We start from the raw sequence: 18,417 nt of genomic DNA on the forward strand, positions 1-18,417 counted from the left end.
ATCCTGTCACATGCTACAACATGGTTGAATCTTGAGGACGTTACGCTAAGTGAAATAAGATGGTCCCAGAAGATAGATACTATGATTCCATTTACACAAAGTCTGTGGAAGTATCAAAATCATAGAGACAAGGGCCTCCCTGGTGGCGCAGTGGTTAAGAGTCCGCCTGCCAATGCAGGGGACACGGGTTCACGCCCCGGTCCGGGGAGATCCCACATGCCGTGAAGCGGCTGGCCCCGTGAGCCATGGCCGCTGAGCCTGCGTGTCCAGAGCCTGTGCTCCGCAACGGGAGAGGCCACAACAGTGAGAGGCCTGTGTACCGCAAAAAAAAAAAAAAAAAAAAAAAAATCATAGAGACAGAACGTAGAATGGTGGTTGCCAGGGGCTGGGTGAGGGAAGATGGGAGTTGTTTAATGTATAGAGTTTCAGTTTTCCAAGATGAAAAAGTTCTAGAGATCTATTGCACATCAATGTGAATATACTTAACATTACTGCACTGTATACGTAAAAGCGGTTAAGATGGTAAATTTTATATTGTGTGTTTTTTTTAAACTACAATTTAAAAATACTTTTTAAATCATTAAAAAGCACTGAGTAGAGCTGGATGCAAATTTAAAGTTAGGAAATACCATAAGAGACACAGAAAGTAACACAAGAACTGAGGAAGATATACAATCCCAGCAAACCCCATTTCCTGCTCCTGGGGCCCAAACGTCCCTCGGCATCCTCTCCCTCACCATTCCTCGGCATTAGGCATGAATCTATCCCTGCCTTGCTCCCAAAGTCCCCTAGGCCAACTGTCCTCTTCAAGAATGAGCTGGCCATAGCCAAAGCCTCCTGCTGTCTTGGCATTTTGAAGGCTCAGGTCAAAGACAAATAAATGTGTATTCTTCCCAAATTGGAACCATTTATTTCTCATTGCCTCGAGGAGGAGAGAGGAATAAAGGGTTACGATTGTAATTAACCAAGCCCGTAGAGGCAAATGCTGGTTAATGCAACACGAGAAGGAAACCCCAGCCAAAAGCTGCCTGGCTCTCTCCTATTAATTTCCATCCCCTGCCTGGTAAGAAATACCCTGCAGGCAGCTTCACAGATCCTTAGTTAAGGAACAGAGCTTGGCTTGGGTTGGCTAAATTGCCCTGGGTGTTGCTTGCTCTGCACTTTTTGGAGCTGGGGCAGGGGAGCGAGATGTAGGGAAGCCGTGCTTCTACCAGGACACTGGGTATCTGGAACTGTTCAGGAGAGCCTGAGAGAAGGGCCTATGAGCAGGGGGCTCACCACAGCTGCGGTGGAGGCAGCTGTGGCCCAAGCAGTTTACGTAGGCGCTCACAGCCTTTTCTACCATCTGAACTAACTACCCTTCAGAAGATCATGATAAGGGGAGGTATGTATGCATGATGCTGGCTCACACACTGCTTGCTTATGTCCACAGAAGTGACTTTATTCACTCTAGCTGCTGATTCTATAGTGACATATTAAACATTTATACAAAAATCTGGAGTGGCTCATTTATACTATGAAACTCCTTCCAGTTGTCTCTAGAATGAGCCTGACTGGTGACCCAGTAACACTCTAGCTAGGTGTTACAGTTTATCTACGGACAGTCATCCCAGCTGAAGGAATCAGTACCTGCTTGCAGGGGAGGGGGCAGCAATCCCACTCTTATTTGCTTGTTGCACATTCCCAACCTAATTCAGAGAGGAAGATAACTCCTTCTTCCTTTCCTCTTAATCAGTGGGCTTTAATGTATTCAGAAACCTAGCCCCACCCTCCTTCCCGCTCTCTGCAGCTGCCACACGCTCTCTTTTGCTCACAGGTGACAAGGAGGAGTAAGAACATTAAAAACATTAGGTCATCCCAAGGGCACCTTCTATGTGCATCAAGGTATCCCCACATCTAGGGCTGAGAAACAACGAGTGAGACATTGGGATAGATGGTCTCCTCCCTCTCCAGAGTTTGGTGGTCAGGGATTTGGGTAGGAAACTCAAAATATTTAAAAAATGCTGGAGTTTTCAGATGCCATGGAAGAATCACTTGCCATAGTCATATTGTTTGTAAATAAAGCCTAGAAACAGGAATTAGTTTGAAATGAGAGGAGGTCGTTAGACAGGGTCACAGAGGTAGAGTACCAAGCAGGACACCCACTTTCAAGTAACTGAAAACAAAAGATTCAGTGGGTTTCTGAAAGGTATCTTTTCTGAAGGTTTCTGAAAGAGAGCTGGAAGGTGTCTGAAGCCCACAGGAAACAAGGCAGAAGAACACCATGATTGGGAAAGGGAGATGACAGTAAATAGTTCAATGTAAATCCCAGTTTCCACCAAATGTTGCCACTTTCTCCCGGATTAAGAAATAGTGTCATTAACCTGATGGATCAGAAAGAGTACTTCCAGATTCAAGTCACCTGCTTTCCTGTGAAGCTTTTGGTTTTAGTCTCCTAAGCATTCATTACATACCTTCTTACCAGAAAAGAAAGAGAATGACTTCTCAGCAGACCAGAACGGTTGAGGAGCAGGTGTATGTGCCTTCAGGGTGGTCTGTAAGTGCTTTTACTTGGCCACAAACGGCCCAGTTAGACAGCAGCTGGTTCACGCTGAGCCCACCTTATCTAACTTGCCATCCTGAACTCTGCCCACAGCATGTGAAGCCGGCACTGACTGGGCAGACGGAGGAGGAACCGTGCATGGCATTTCTCTCTCCCCAGGAGGAGGTGAATCGCTTTCTAAGTATGACCGCTTTATGACAAGGTTTGAAAAAGTAAATTAGCTTCTGAGAAGGAACAAGGATTAAAAAAAAGAGAAACAGCATAGCGCACCTGGAAGGAAGCAGAAGGGGAGGAGACTCCCCGAGAGTGCTTGTCTAGGGCCCCAGGTTGCACAGTCCCCCTGCGATGGGACCTGTCCTCGCTGAAAAGCTGTCAGATGTTCTCAAAGGAACCCACGGCCGCACGGGGAGGAAGGAGACACACAGGTCAGGCGCTGGCACCAGAAATAGGAGATGGAGTCCTACGGATGCCCATCCACCCACGGACAAGTGCACCTTCACACCAAAGACAAGTCTTCCCTGTGATCTATTTCTCCCCTTTGGGCGGGCACAGGATCTTAGAGCAAATAAACTCAATTATAAAAATTAAATGGCAAATATGAACACAAAATCCCAGCTTGCAGGGGCTCAGCTAACACCTCCAGACTCAGCAGCACCAGCAGCCCAACCCACAGAGGCCTTCCTCTCGCTGGGGATCCCTTAGAAGGGAGGAGCTACCTATTGAAGCTCAAGGCACTGCTAAGACAGCATGTACCTATAACAGAACTAAGGCATGGTATTGTACGTATCAGCAGCACTGCAGTCATACTGCTTTTACGTGCCATTAACAACGGGGAGACCTTCAATGTGGCGGAGGAGTAAGACATGGAGTTCACCCTCCTCCCCACAAATACATCAGAAACACATCTACACGTGGAACAACTCCTACAGAACACCTACTGAACGCTGGCAGAAGACCTCAGACCTCCCAAAAGGCAAGAAACTCCCCACATACCTGGGTGGGGCAAAAGAAAAAAGGAAAAACAGAGACAAAAGAATAGGGACGGGACCTGCCCCACTGGGAGGGAGCTGTGAAGGAGGAAAAGTTTCCACACACTAGGAAGCCCCTTCACTGGTGGAGACGGGGTGGAGGAGGGGAAGCTTCGGAGCCACAGAGGAGAGCACAGCAACAGGGGTGCAGAGGGCAAAGCGGAGAGATTCCCTCACAGAGGATCAGTGCCGACCAGCACTCACCAGCCCGAGGGGCTTGTCTGCTCACCCGCCGGGGCGGGCGGGGCTGGGAGCTGAGGTTCGGCTTTGGTCAGAGCCGGAGCGCAGGGAGAGGACTGGGGTTGGCTGCGTGAACACAGACTGAAGGGGGCTAGTGCGCCACAGCTAGCCGGGAGGGAGTCCGGGAAGAAGTCTGGAGCTGCCAAAGAGGCAAGAGACCATTGTTTTGGGGTGTGCGAGGACACGGGATTCCTGCTCTGTGTGCCCACAGAAGGCAGGGAACCGTCTAAGTGAGCTCCAGAGACAGGCGTGAGCCGCAGCTATCAGCTCAAACTCCAGAGACGGACATGAACTGCTAACGCTGCTGCTGCAACTAAGAAGCCTGTGTGTAAGCACAGGTCACTACCCACACCGGCCGCCGGGAGCCTGTGCAGCCTGCCACTGGCAGGGTCCCATGATCCAGGTACAACATCCCTGGGAGAACACACTGCACGCCTCAGGCTGTTGATGTTATGGTGGCCTCAGTTGCCGCAGGCCCACATTCCAGTTGTGACTACCATACCCCGCCCTGTCCCCAGCCTGAGTGAGCAAGAGAGTCCTAATGAGCTGCTGCTTTAACCTCCTCCTGTCTGGGTGGGAAACAGACACCTGAGGGCAACGTACACGCAGAGGACAGACCAAAACCAAAGCTGAACCCCAGGAGCTGTGTGAACAAAGAAGAGAAAGGGAAATTTCTCTATTCACCCTAATGAGTAGCAGATTAAATCCCACAATCAACTTGATACACCCAGCATCTGTGGAATACCTGAATAGACAATGAATGTTCCCAAAGTTCAGGTGGTGGACTTTGGGAGCAACTGTAGACTTGGGGTTTGCTTTCTGCGTCTGATTTGTTTCTGGTGTTACGTTTATCTTAGTTTAGTTTTTAGTGCTTGCTATCATTGGTGGATTTGTTTACTGATTGGGCTGCTCTCTTTCTTTTTTCTAAATTTTTATTTTCTTACTATTTACAAAAATTTTTTTCCCTTTTTTTTTCTTTTTGTGAGTGTGTATGTGTACGTTCCTTTATGTGATTTTGTCTGTTTAGTTTTGCTTTTACCATTTGGTTTTGGGTAGTATCTGTTCGTTCTTTTTTCTTCTTCTTCTTCCTTTTCTTCCAAGCTGTGTGGCTGGCAGGGTCTTCGTGCTCTGGTCGCATGTCAAGTCTGAGCTTCCAAGGTGGGAGAGCCGAGTCCAGGACAATGGACCACCAGAGAACTACCAGCCCCAAGTAATATCAATCGGCGAGAGCTCTCCCAGAGATCTCCACCTGAACACTAAGACCCAGCTCCACCCAACGGCCAGCAAGCTCCAGTGCTGGACACCCCATGCCAAACAACTAGCAAGACAGGAACACAGCACCACCCATTAGCAGAAAGGCTGCCTAAAGTCATACTAAGTTCACAGACACCCCAAAACACACCACCAAACACAGCCCTGCCCACCAGAAAGACAAGATCCAGCCCCACCCACCAGAACAAAGGCACCAGTCCCTCCACCAGGAAGTCTACACAACCCACTGAACCAACCTCACCCACTGTGGGCAGACACCAAACATAACAGGAACTACGAACCTTCAGACTGTGAAAAGGAGACCCCAAACACAGTAAGTTAAACAAAATGAGAAGACAGAGAAATATGCAGCAGATGAAGGAACAAGGGAAAAAACCCACAAGACCAAACAAATGAAGAGGAAATCGGCAGTCTACCTGAAAAAGAATTCAGAGTAATGATAGTAAAGATGATCCAAAATCTTGGAAATAGAACGGAGAAAATACAAGAAACGTTTAACAAGGACCTAGAAGAACTAAAGAGCAAACAAACAATGATGAACAACACAATAAATGGAATTAAAAATACTGTAGAAGGAATCAATAGAATAATAACTGAGGTAGAATAATGGATAAGTGACCTGGAAGATAAAATAGTGGAAATAACAGCCGCAGAGCAGAATAAAGAGAAAAGAATTGAGGAGAGTCTCAAGAGACCTCTGGGACAACATTAAACACATCAGAATTTGAATTATAGGGGTCCCAGAAGAAGAGGAGAAAAAGAAAGTGTCTGAGAAAATATTTGAAGAGATCATAGTCAAAAACTTCCCTAACATGGGAAAGGAAACAGTCAATCAAGACCAGAAGTGCAGAGAGTCCCATACAGGATAAATCCAAGGAGAAACACACTAAGATCCATATTAATCAAACTATCAAAAATTAATTACAAAGAAAAAATATTAAAAACAGCAAGGGAAAAGCAACAAATAACATACAAGGGAATCCCCATAAGGTTAACAGCTGATATTTAGCAGAAACTCAGAAAGCCAGAAGGGAGTGGCAGGACATATTTAAAGTGATGAAAGAGAAAAACCTATAACCAAGTAAAGACCCACAAAAAAAAAACCCCAAACAATTAAGAAAATGGTAACAGGAACATACATATCGATAATTACCTTGAATGTAAATGGATTAAATGCTCCAACCACAAGACACAGACTGGCTGAATGGATACAAAAACAAGACACATATATATGCTGTCTAGAAGACCTAGGGACACATACGGACTGAAAGTGAGGGGGTGGAAAAAGATATTCCATGCAAATGGAAATCAAAAGAAAGCTGGAGTAGCAATACTCATATCAGACAAAACAGACTTTAAAACAAAGACTATTACAAGAGACAAAGAAGGACACTACATAATGATGAAGGGATCAATCCAAGAAGAAGATATAACAATTGTAAATATTTATGCACCCAACACAGGAGCACTTCAATACATAAGGCAAATGCTAACAGGCATAAAAGGGGAAATAGACATTAACACAATAAGAGAAGGGGACTTTAACACGCCACCTTCACCAATGGACAGATCCTCCAAAATGAAAATAAATGAGGAAACACAAGCTTTAAATGACATATTACACCAGGTGGACTTAACTGATATTTATAGGAAATACCATCCAAAAACAACAGAATACACTTTCTTCTCAAGTGCTCATGGAACATTCTCCAGGACAGATCATATCTTGGGTCATAAATAAAGCCTTGGTAAATTTAAGAAAATTGAAATCGTATCAAGCATCTTTTCTGACCACAATGCTATGAGACTAGGTATCAATTACAGGAAAAAAACTGTAAAATATACAAACACATGGAGGTTAAACAATACACCACTAAATAACCAAGAGATCACTGAAGAAATCACAGAGGAAATCAAAAAATACCTAGAGACAAGTGATAATGAAAACATGATGACCTAAAACCGATGGGATGCAGCAAAAGCAGCTCTAAGAGGGACGTTTATAGTAATACAATCCTACTTCAAGAAACAAGAAAAATCTCAAATAAACAACCTAACCTTATACCTAAAGCAATTAGAGAAAGAAGAACAAAAAAACCCCAACGTTAGCAGAAGGAAAGAAATCATAAAGATCAGATCAGAAATAAATGAAAAAGAAATGAAGGAAACAATAGCAAAGATCAATAAAAGTAAAAGCTGGTTCTTTGAGAAGATAAACGAAACTGATAAAACATCAGCCAGACTCATCAAGAAAAAAAGGGAGAAGACTCAAATCAACAGAATTAGAAGGCTTCTCTGGTGGTGCAGTGGTTAAGAATCCACCTGCCAATGCAGAGGACACGGGTTCAAGCCCTGGTCTGGGAAGATCCCAACCCATATGCTGCAGAGCAACTAAGCCCATGCGCCACAACTACTGAGCCTGCGCTCTACAGCCCACCAGCCACAACTACTGAAGTCCATGCGCCACAACTACTGAAGCCCACACGCCCTAGAGCCTGTGCTCCACAACAGAGAGGCCACTGCAGTGAGAGGACCACGCACCACAACAAAGAGTATCCCCCACTCACTGCAACTAGAGAAAGCCTGCGTGAAGCAACGAAGACCCAATACAGCCAAAATAAATCAAAAGAAGAAAGTTTATAAAAACTAAAAAAATTTTAAAAAAAGAATTAGAAATGAAAAAGGAGAAGTAACAACTGACACTGCAGAAATACAAAGGATCAGGAGAGACTGCTACAAACAACCATATACCAATAAAATGGACAACCTGGAAAAAGTAAACAATTTCTTAGAAAAGTACAACCTTCAAAGACTGAATCAGGAAGAAACAGAAAATATGAACAAACCAATCACAAGCATTGAAATTGAAAATGTGATTGAAAAACTCCCAAGAAACAAAAGCCCAGGACCAGATGGCTTCACAGGTGAATTCTACCAAACATTTAGAAAAGGGCTAACACCTACCCTTCTCAAACTCTTCCAAAATATAGCAGAGGGAGGAACACTCCCAAACTCATTCTATAAGGCCACCATCACCCTGATACCAAAACCAGACAAAGATGTCACAAAGAAAGAAAACTACAGGCCAATATCACTGATGAACACAGATGCAAAAATCCTCAACAAAATACTAGCAAGCAGAATCCAACAGCACATTAAAAGGATCACACACTATGATGAAGTGGGGTTTATCCCAGGAATGGAAGGATTCTTCAATATATGCAAATCAATCAATGGGATACACCATATTAACAAACTGAAGGATATAAACCATTTGATAATCTCAACAGATGCAGAAAAAGCTTTTGACAAAATTCAACACCCATTTATGATAAAACTCTCCAGAACGTGGGCATAGAGGGAACCTACCTCAACCTAATAAAGGCCATATATGACAAATATCACAGCCAACATTGTTCTCAATGGTGAAAAACTGAAACCATTTTCTCTAAGATAAGGAACAAGACAAGGTTGCCCACTCTCACCACTATTATTCAAAATAGTTTTGGAAGTTTTAGCCACAGCAGTCAGAGAAGAAAAAGAAATAAAAGGAATCCAAATTGAAAAAGAAGTAAAACTGTCACTGTTTGCAGATGACATGATACTAGACATAGAGAATCATAAGGATGCTATCAGAAAACAACTAGAGCTATTCAATGAATTTGGTAAAGTAGTAGGATACAAAATTAATGCACAGAAATCTCTGGCATTCCTGTACACTAACGATGAAAAACCTGATAGAGAAATTAAGGAAACACTCCCATTTACCACTGCAACAAAAAGAATAAAATACCTAAGAATGAAACTTACGTAAGGAGACAAAAGCCCTGTATGCAGAAAACTATAAGACAATGATGAAAGAAATTAAAGGCAATACAAACAGATGGAGAGATATATACCATGTTCTTGGATTGGAAGAATCAACATTGTGAAAATGACTATACTACCCAAAGCAACCTACAGATTCAATGCAAGCCCTATCAAACTACCAATGGCATCTTTCACAGAACTAGAACAAAAACTTTTACAATTTGTATGGAAACATAAAAGACCCCAAATAGCCAAAGCAATCTTGTAAAGAAAAATGGAGCTGGAGGAATCCTGACTTCAGACTATACTACAAAGCTACAGTAATCAAGACAGTATGGTACTGGAACAAAAACAGAAATATAGATCAATGGAACAGGATAGAAAGCCCAGAGATAAACCCATGCACATATGGTCACCTTATTTTTGATAAAGGAGACAAGAATATACAATGGAGAAAAGGCAGCCTCTTCAATAAGTGGTGCTGGGAAAACTGGACAGCTACATGTAAAAGAATGAAATTAGAACACTCCCTAACACTATATACAAAAATAAACTCAAAATGGATTAAAGACCTAAATATAAGGCCAGACACTATAAAACTGTTAGAGGAAAACATAGGCAGAACACTCTGTGACATAAATCACAGCAAGATCCTTTCTCACCCACCTCCTAGAGAAATGGAAATAACAAAAATAAACAAATGGGACCTAATGCAAGTTAAAAGCTTTTGCACAGCAAACAAAAACATAAACAAGACGAAAAGACAACCCTCAGAATGGGAGAAAATATTTGCAAATGAAGCAACTGACAGAGGATTAATCTCCAAAATTTACAAGCAGCTCATGCAGCTCAATATCAAAAAAACAAACAACCTAATCCAAAAATGGGCAGGAGACCTAAACAGATATTTCTCCAAAGAAGATATACAGATTGCCAACAAACACATGAAAGGATGCTCAACATCACTAATCATTAGAGAAATGCAAATCAAAACCACAATGAGGTATCACCTCACACCAGTCAGAATGGCCATCATCAAAGAATCTAAAGACAATAAATGCTGGAGAGGGTGTGGAGAAAAGGGAACACTCGTGCACTGTTGGTGGGAATGTGAATTGATACAGGCGCTATGGAGAACAGTATGGAGGTTCCTTAAAAAACTAAAAATAGAATTACCATATGACCCAGCAATCCCACTACGGGGCGTATACCCTGAGAAAACTGTGATTCAAAAAGAAACATGTACCACAATGTTCATTGCAGCACTATTTACAACAGCCAGGAGATGGAAGCAACCTAAGTATCCATTGACAGACAAATGGATAAAGAAGATGTGGCACATATATACAATGGAATATTACTCAGCCATAAAAAGAAACAAAACTGAGTCATTTGTAGTGAGGTGGATCGACGCAGAGTCTGTCATACAGAGTGAAGTAAGTCAGAAAGAGAAAAACAAATACCGTATGCTAACACATATATATGGAATCGAGAAAAACAAATGGTTCTGATGAACCTAGGGGCAGGGTAGTAATAAAGACACAGACGTAGAGAATGGACTTAAGGACACGGGGAGGGGGAAGGGGAAGCTGGGACGAAGTGAGAGAGTGGCATGGACATATATACACTACCAAACGTAAAATAGATAGCTAGTGGGAAGCAGCCGCATAGCACAGGGAGATCAGCTCGGTGCTTTGTGTCCACCTAGAGGGGTGGGACAGGGAGGGTGGGAGGGAGGCGCAAGAGGGAGGAGATATGGGGATACAGGTATGCATAGAGCTGATTCACTTTGTTATACAGCAGAAACTAACACAACGTTGTAAAGCAATTATACTCCAATAAAGATGTTAAAAAACAACAAGAACAGTGAGTCTCCACATTAATCTTCCCACACCGAAAACTCAGTAAAAATAGAGTCTTGCCCAAGTAGATTAAGGGAACCAGGTCAGATGCTGCATCCTGACTTTCTCTAGCTCTTACATCAGAATGTGACACTAAAGGTCAGTTTTTTTGAAACCCAATTACCTGAAAATACTCATGGCAGAGGAATGAATGACACAGAATTAATTACTGACAGCTCGGTAGTATGTTTCCAGGGTGCACAGACTGTTCTGTGTTGCTCTCCCCAGAGCAACTGGAAGGGCTGAGTCAAAAAGCAGGCACTCAATGGAGCAGAAGAGAAGTGGCATGTCCACAGTCACTCGGCTAGAACCCTGGAGAGCCCTGGGAGGATGCATTCTCCTGCCTCCCCCCAGGTCATCCTCCACTGTGCTCCGCATCACCTAGGAGGTGGCTTATTTCCTACCATCTGGACTGTGCTCCTGTCCCAAAGGGTCTCCCCCGCCACCCATGTTCTACTCTCTCCTTGAAAGATCGATTTCAAGCCTCACCTTCCACGTGAAGCTCTTCCTGACTGTGCCAACAAGCGTGCACTCTTCTGCCTTGAAACTCGTACAGCACCAAGTGTCCAAACCCTCAAACCGACCCTGTTACAATTTCTTCTGTTGTCTCTTGTATTATGTAGCTCGTGCATGTGACTTAACTCTGCAGCATGTTCTGGAAGCCTCTGTGATGCCAGAAATCAAGTTTACTGCCACAGCATGTGACATGATTTGATTCAAAGCCCAGTGATGAACAAGCGCATCAGAGATGGAGCTGAGCCTATCTTTGCACGGGAAAGCGGCCGCTTCTAGAGGAGGTTTTCCTTTACTACAGCCTCAACATGAGGCGAGCACCAGCTTGTCAGCCCACTGAGCAGTCGTTTCTACCAGAGTGTCGTGGCTGTTACAACTCTGCACTTCTAAGCGTCCAAAGTTCTATTTTAAGACAGAAACCATGACCTCTGTGATACAAAGATCCAGGAGGATTTCATCTATTATTAGCTTAAAGAGGGCAGGACATTGATCATAAAAGAAGTGCAGGTAAGGTTTCAGCCCAGTGCATATAATTTCAAGCAATTCTAGAAGGACCTGGAATGCACCTAAGAGAGACTTGTGGCTCAAAACTTCCTTTCAAGCTGTAGAAACTAAAGAATAGAAGGGCTGTGATCTGTAGAGGTCATTCAGCTAGCTGGGGACAGCAATGAGTCAGAAAGCCAGTCTCCTAGTGCCTAGTGAAGTACACTCTCTACATGCCAGGTTGCCTCTCCCTGTAAGTTACACTGTCATGAGTAACTGTCTTTTCCACTAGGCTAGAATTCTAAAATGCAGAGAAACTTCAGGAATGACCACACACAGTATCAATCTGTATCGCAGCCCTGGGCACAGTTACGGTATTAAAACAATCACCTTGATTGGTAACATCGTGAATGAGGTCGGATGATAGTTTTAAATAAAACATAACTGAAGTAGAAAACCTGAATTTAAGTTCACAGAAACCTCCAGTCTGATGTTGAACAAGACACTGCCATCTCTGGGCCTCAGTTTCCCACAAGGACAAAGGGCTGTCTGTGGGGTTTCTCAGTGGGGGAGCTACTGGTGTTTGATAGGGTCCATTCTTCCTCGGGACTGTCCTCTGTATTGTAGGACACCTAGCATCTCTGGCCTTGGGCCACCAAGTGCCGGCAGAGACCCAGCCAAAAATGCTCCCTTCCCCCATATTTCACACTCCCCTGGTTGAGAACCACCAGGAAGGTCTCCAAGGTCCCCGCTGGCTCTAAAATGCCAGCAGGAAGACACCAGTGATCGGCAGCAGGAGGTACCGTCCTACCCGTAGATGTCCAGGACCCCGATGAAGGAGTGCTGCTTGAGCGAGGTGTGCAGGGCCTTGTTGACATGCCCCACGATCCAGCCAAACAGCTGGGCGTAGATGTGCTTGGCCAGGGCGTTGCGCGCGTTGACCACCTGCTGCAGGGACATGGTCTTGACGTAGGTCTCCGAGGTGGTGACCAGCTTGCGATGGCACAGCCAATGCTCCATCTGACTGTGCTCCACCCCCAGCAGCTGGCAGAAGTTGCTCAGGTGTTCATCCTTGGGCTGGAAGAGACATGGGAGAAGGGTTCAGGAGGGGCGTGGAGGACAGCCCACCACCATGCTCTAGGGAGGGAAGGAACCCAACTCTAGGCCCCCCAGAACCCCATTTCATCCCTAGCCACTGCCCCAGCCATCTCATGCACTCTCACACCACTAGGTGACAATAGGGGCCCAAAGAGTGTTGCTCAAACTGATAATACCTGCTCATGAACACATCAGCAGCAGGGCTTTAAAAAACAACTCTCCACTTTCCCTGTCCCTTCCTCCCCTGCCAGGGCCTGAAGGGTAACTGGAGGAGAGGGCTCCGGAGTGAAGGGTGCAGGATGAGAACTGATAACTTAGGAACAGATAATCTGTTAAGAATAAGGAGCCAGCGGCAAAATCCCAGTGAACGTAGCTTCCAGCTGCAGAGTTCCACATGCAGCGCTCAATCCACAGCCCCGGAAAGGTCCTCGCTTTTGAGTGTTACCTTGGGCTCGCACGCGGTCTAGAGCAGTGCGCTCGGGACGAGCCCTGAGCTGACCCCCTTGGACGATGACAGCACACTGACATCACACCGTCCTAAGCTTCCAAGCAGATTTGCTTTCATCTTAGCCCCGGTCATACTAAACACATAACGGAACTTATTTACATTCTTTAAGCACTTGCCACTTGGAAAGAAAGCGAATCTAGGTGGAGAGCTAGGACAAATGGCAAAAAATAAGGAACAGATTTTGACTTGGGAAGATCACTTGGAACACTGTAACTGATATTCACGTTTAGAGCTGGGAAAAACTAGGGGTGCCTCCAGCGTAAGTCCCTTCGCCTACAGGTAAGAAACTGAGCCCCAGAGAAGTATAAGAACGCACCCAGGTAGCCAGCTGCATTTCATCTTGACCTTCAATTACCCAAAGTACCAATCACATCACCTTGCCCTTGAGTCCCTGATAACCAAGTCACCCACAGAGTTTTATTTCCCAAGTGTGTAGGTGTCCTGGGTCCCCCTTGCTGCCCATTCACAACACCCCACAGAAAACCTGCTTTTCCTCTAGAGGTTCTTCTAGCCCATTATTCATTCCCTCATCTAAATCCCCCAGGGGAAGTTGATAACCCAGCCATGAGCCTGCTGGAGAGCTTAATAACTCCGAGGCTGAAAGGGAATCCTTTAGAATGTCATGTGCCACCTCCTAATGGCCCTGAATTGCTTGTGGGAATCATTTTCTGATGACGCTGCCACCGCGTAAATGCAGGCTTCTTCAATGAAAATTAACACAGATAACTGTGCCATTTCCCCAGCCCATTTTTTCTCCCTCCTACAGATACTTAAAATCCATCTACCCAAATACACACAATTACAAAATAATAAAATGTCAGAGTAGGAAAGAACCTCCAAAAGTCATTAAGGCCAGTTTTTCCGGAGTAGGTTTGTGGAGTTGGAGTAATAGTTACAAAGGCCATTAACTGACTTTACTCAACAAAAGTGGGGGGGGGGACGGGAGAGGGACAGTAGGTTGAATGTGGTGGAACCGGCTTGTTAACGTACTCTGTAAACACACACACACACACACACACACACACACACACACACACACACACACACACACACACACACACACACACACACACACACACACAGTTCCACAAGTGCTGGTCCTTTTCAATCATCACCACAGGGCAGGCTCCCATCAGCTGCAGCAGGGAGTGGCCTGCCCATCTATTACCCACTCCTGACTGTTGATTAAAGGTACTAACTGAAACTGATTTAACCTTATGCAATTACACTTAAGCGTAATCAAATGATGCTAAATCCATTAAAGACAGCCAGCATCATAGGCAGCTGATGAGTTTTGTGGGCCCGTATTGCCAAGTTCAAGAAACAAGTTGCCTCTGGTGTCCAAGTAATCGCATGCTACTGCATCTCCAAGGTAACTCTGGCAGTTACGGGACATATATTCACGCTTTAATTAAAAGTAACAACTACCAAGCAGAAGGCACACTGCATCTGGACAGACACCCCTCCACAGCAGGAGGTCCACCCTACGCACCCAAGGCATAAACCAAAATCCGTGCACCAGCACCCACTTAGCAAAGCATTTCTCGAGCAAGCGCACACTGCGTGCCCGGCAGCGTGCTGGGCATGGATGGGGAACATCAGGCTAGTGGAAGACAGTCCGTCCAGAGGAAGGCGCAGGGCCGGCGGTGGCGTGGAGCAAGAACGCTGGCTGGGCTTTGCCATTAACTGTCATTGTGGCCTTAGAGAGAGAGTTTCCTCTCTCTGGGCCTTAGTCTTTCCAACCCTGTGAAGGGAGACGGATGCTCAGAAGGTCCATTCTGGCTCTGCCAACAATGATGATAACAGTCGAGAACTCAAGCCCTCGAGCCCTGTGCCAAGGTGGGTAATATCACCCCTGCCCGCAGATAAGGAAACAGGTAAGAAACTATCAGTAAGTGGCAGAACCAGGATTTGAACCCTGGCAGCCCCGACTCCAATTTCTCACTCTCAATTAGCTCTCGACACAGCCTTTAACTGGAGAACAATATGAGACCAGCCTAGACCACGTACCTGTGCTCAGAAACCTCTGACTTCCTGTCGTCTCTGAGAGTAAGGGCCTGGTGTCCAAGCCTCCACCTGTCAGGCATCCTCCCCTCCCTCCAGCACCATTTGTGTCCTCTGTTCCCCCCCCCCTTTCCCCAAGTGTGCCCTGATAGCCCTCCTTCACACAGTCTTTACACACACACTCAGTGGGTGCCAGTGTGTGTCAGGGCTAGAAGAGTGAGCACAGCAGACACTGTCCTGGAGTTTAGTGGGGGAAACGGGCATCGATCAAATACCACCAGTAAACGTTCACTCTCCTTCTCACCCGAAGGTACCTGCAGAGGCTGGTGCGGAAGATAAGCTCTAAGATCAGAGAGACACTTCCCTGATAAGCCCAAGTCCTAGCTCTCCAAAGAGGCCCTGGCCTCACTCAACCCACAGCCACTGGCGCCCAGGAACTCGCTGGCCCTGGTCCTCGGGCCTCACCGTCAGCCCCACCCAGTGTTCATCTATTTGCTCACTTGCGTCACCCCTGAGCCTTCGGAGCCTCCATCATCCATCCATCTGCTTACTGGGCATCTACCAAGTCCTGGGCACCGTGCTGGGTGCTGGTGATACAACAGCGAGCAAACAGTCCCCGTTCTCATAGACTTTGGAGTCTCATGAGGGAGAGAGACACACAGCAAATCATCCCATAATAAATGTAAAATTACAGGCATGCTGAGAGATACGGAGGACAGGCATGAACGCTGTAAGAACCCACGACGGGGGATGTGACCAGGATGTGACCTTGAGAAGGAGGAGACTGGGGGAGGGGAGGGGGGAGGCCAAGGGAAATCTGTCAGCTTCCCTGCATTTGGCCAGCCTACACCAGGAGTCTTTAATGCCAGTGTTCCCAATCTCACCTGTCCCCAACACTAGGCAGCATTCGGTTGCCCTAAGGAACCGGGGGACATTTATGGGGACGTGCTGGGAAGGGAGGCACAGACCCTCTGTGCCCTTCTCAAGAGGGACAATGCTTCACTGGCCCTAAAGAGTGTCTGGCCTGCACTAGAGGCCCATCCGCCACCCCACCAAGGCACCAGGTTCTCCTCTGCCCACCTCGATCCGTCTCCCAGCATCACCACGGCCAGCCACACTGCCCCGCCACACACACACACACACACACACACACACACACACATATACACGCAGACAGGCGCACACACACGCCGATGTCCCAGGGCACCGAGCACTGCCCAGCTCCAGCATTCCCTGCTTTCACACTGGGCCCAGCGGGTGATCCTCTCACGAGGCTGCAGACTCCGTGCAGAGGATGGCGGCAGGCCTGATGGGGCCAGGGGTCCCAAATCCAAGGCTATTTCTCTTGTAGGTGTATGGGAGTGATGAGCTCGGCCAAATGCCAGCTACCACTCAGGACTTCCTCTCCCTCAAGGCAGGGCCAGGTTTAACTGGGTTAAAAAATGTCTGCACAATTGAAAGAAGATCAGCTTGTGCGTGGCCTGGACGCATGCCCACATTCCTATTCTGTAGTACTGTCTTCTGTATTTCCCCAGTTATTTAAATTCTAAGACCTTGGTAGCAAGAATCATACTTTGTACCTCCCAGGACTTGGCCATAAATGGACAGAGAAGAGGCCTAAAAGAAAGAAACAATTGCAGATTCCTTACTCAAGGTCAGAAGATCAGTTTTTTAGCTCAGCCCCACACCATCACATACCAGAGAGCACACAACATGCTGTCTATACTACTTGTAACCGGCAGTGTTCCCCCACCCACCCACTTAGACATTTTTTATCTCCCACATAGAAGGTACTACGCTGGGCACCAAGAAAGTAACAGTCATTAAGAGCATTTATGGAGCACTTCGTAGTTTGCAATACTGTCATATAGATGTCTCAGTATTCTCTCCTTTGTACTGTCAAAATCTTGGCAACTGTGGTTATCTGTCCTGTCCACCCAATTAGATTGTAAGCTCCTTGGACACAGTGTCCAACACTCCCTCATATCCCTGCAAGCAGACCGGAAGTACTCATGAGCTGATAGCACTGTAGAATTCCATGGACCTCGGGTACTTGGGAAATCAAACCATCAGAAATAATTTATTGAGTAACCACTAAATTCCCTGCCCTCAGTGACAGAAACTGATGGCAGCTGATTTGAAAAGAATTTGTTGATTCCCCTTAAGAATAAATAACCTATGAATGTGCTCTAAGCGTAAAGGTATTTCAGTTGTATAAAGCTCTACGGACAGAGTAAACTGTGTACGTGTTATCTCGGGTGCCGGTGGGCAACTTACTGATATACTACAGGATTCACCATCGCGCTCGGCTTGAATCTCCACATTTCCAAGGTGTAGGATGGAAGCAATTATCTTAAAAATGTTTATCTGATGGGACTCTCTCACTCCTGGGGAAAAAAAAAATGAATGAATGGCACTCAGTATCCACGGTAGGATAGAAAGGATGTTTTCCCCTCTTTTTAAGGACTTAAGGAAAAATGTTTCATTTTCCTTTCTGGGCCAGTGACTCCTAAAACGATCCAGGCTCCTCACCAAGTAATTACCACTCACAGTGACAGCTCAGAGGGCAAAGGGGCTCCTTGGACTAAAAGAGAAATATCTTCACGGTGATTGTCCCGATCAGACCAGATGGGTCACGCTACCATTTTCACTCCTCCAAGAGCAGAGGAGAGGCGGCAATCAAGCAGACCCACTTTGGACTTCATTGCAACCAACACTTTATGGATGTTTTTATGAGTTTAGTAAGAATGGTCATCTATCTGCAGTCATTTTTCTCCCAACATAATATCCTGCAAACATCTGTGACACACATCTGAAGCGCCAACGGAGAAAGAGGAGAAATTTCTCCTGGGGGCGCCGTTACGGGGCTGGCCGGCCAGCCGGCCCCTGGCTGTTCCCCTGGGGGCTGTTGCTTACCACACTATATGCTCTGTCAGTTACAGACACACACACCTACACTGGCGGCAGATATCTACTGTTGATTTTATTATTTATGCATGTAAGTTATCAAAGACATGG

At 45.9% G+C, this 18,417-nt stretch overlaps 1 protein-coding gene across 2 annotated transcripts in view; it reads right to left on the minus strand.

Annotated features, from left to right (window-relative positions):
* The window catches only part of MYO5B (myosin VB), a 382,270-nt gene that overhangs the window by 127,530 nt on the left and 236,323 nt on the right, over positions 1-18,417 (minus strand). For both annotated transcript variants that reach the window (XM_060029032.1, XM_060029033.1), the window contains exons 9-10: positions 17,677-17,786; positions 12,601-12,866 (exon numbers count right to left, since the gene is read on the minus strand). In XM_060029032.1, the coding sequence (XP_059885015.1) occupies positions 12,601-12,866; positions 17,677-17,786 (376 nt within the window). The remainder of the gene's footprint in view (positions 1-12,600; positions 12,867-17,676; positions 17,787-18,417) is intronic.

Source organism: Delphinus delphis, chromosome 13 (assembly GCF_949987515.2).
Source record: "Delphinus delphis chromosome 13, mDelDel1.2, whole genome shotgun sequence".
NCBI classification, from domain to species: domain Eukaryota; kingdom Metazoa; phylum Chordata; class Mammalia; order Artiodactyla; family Delphinidae; genus Delphinus; species Delphinus delphis.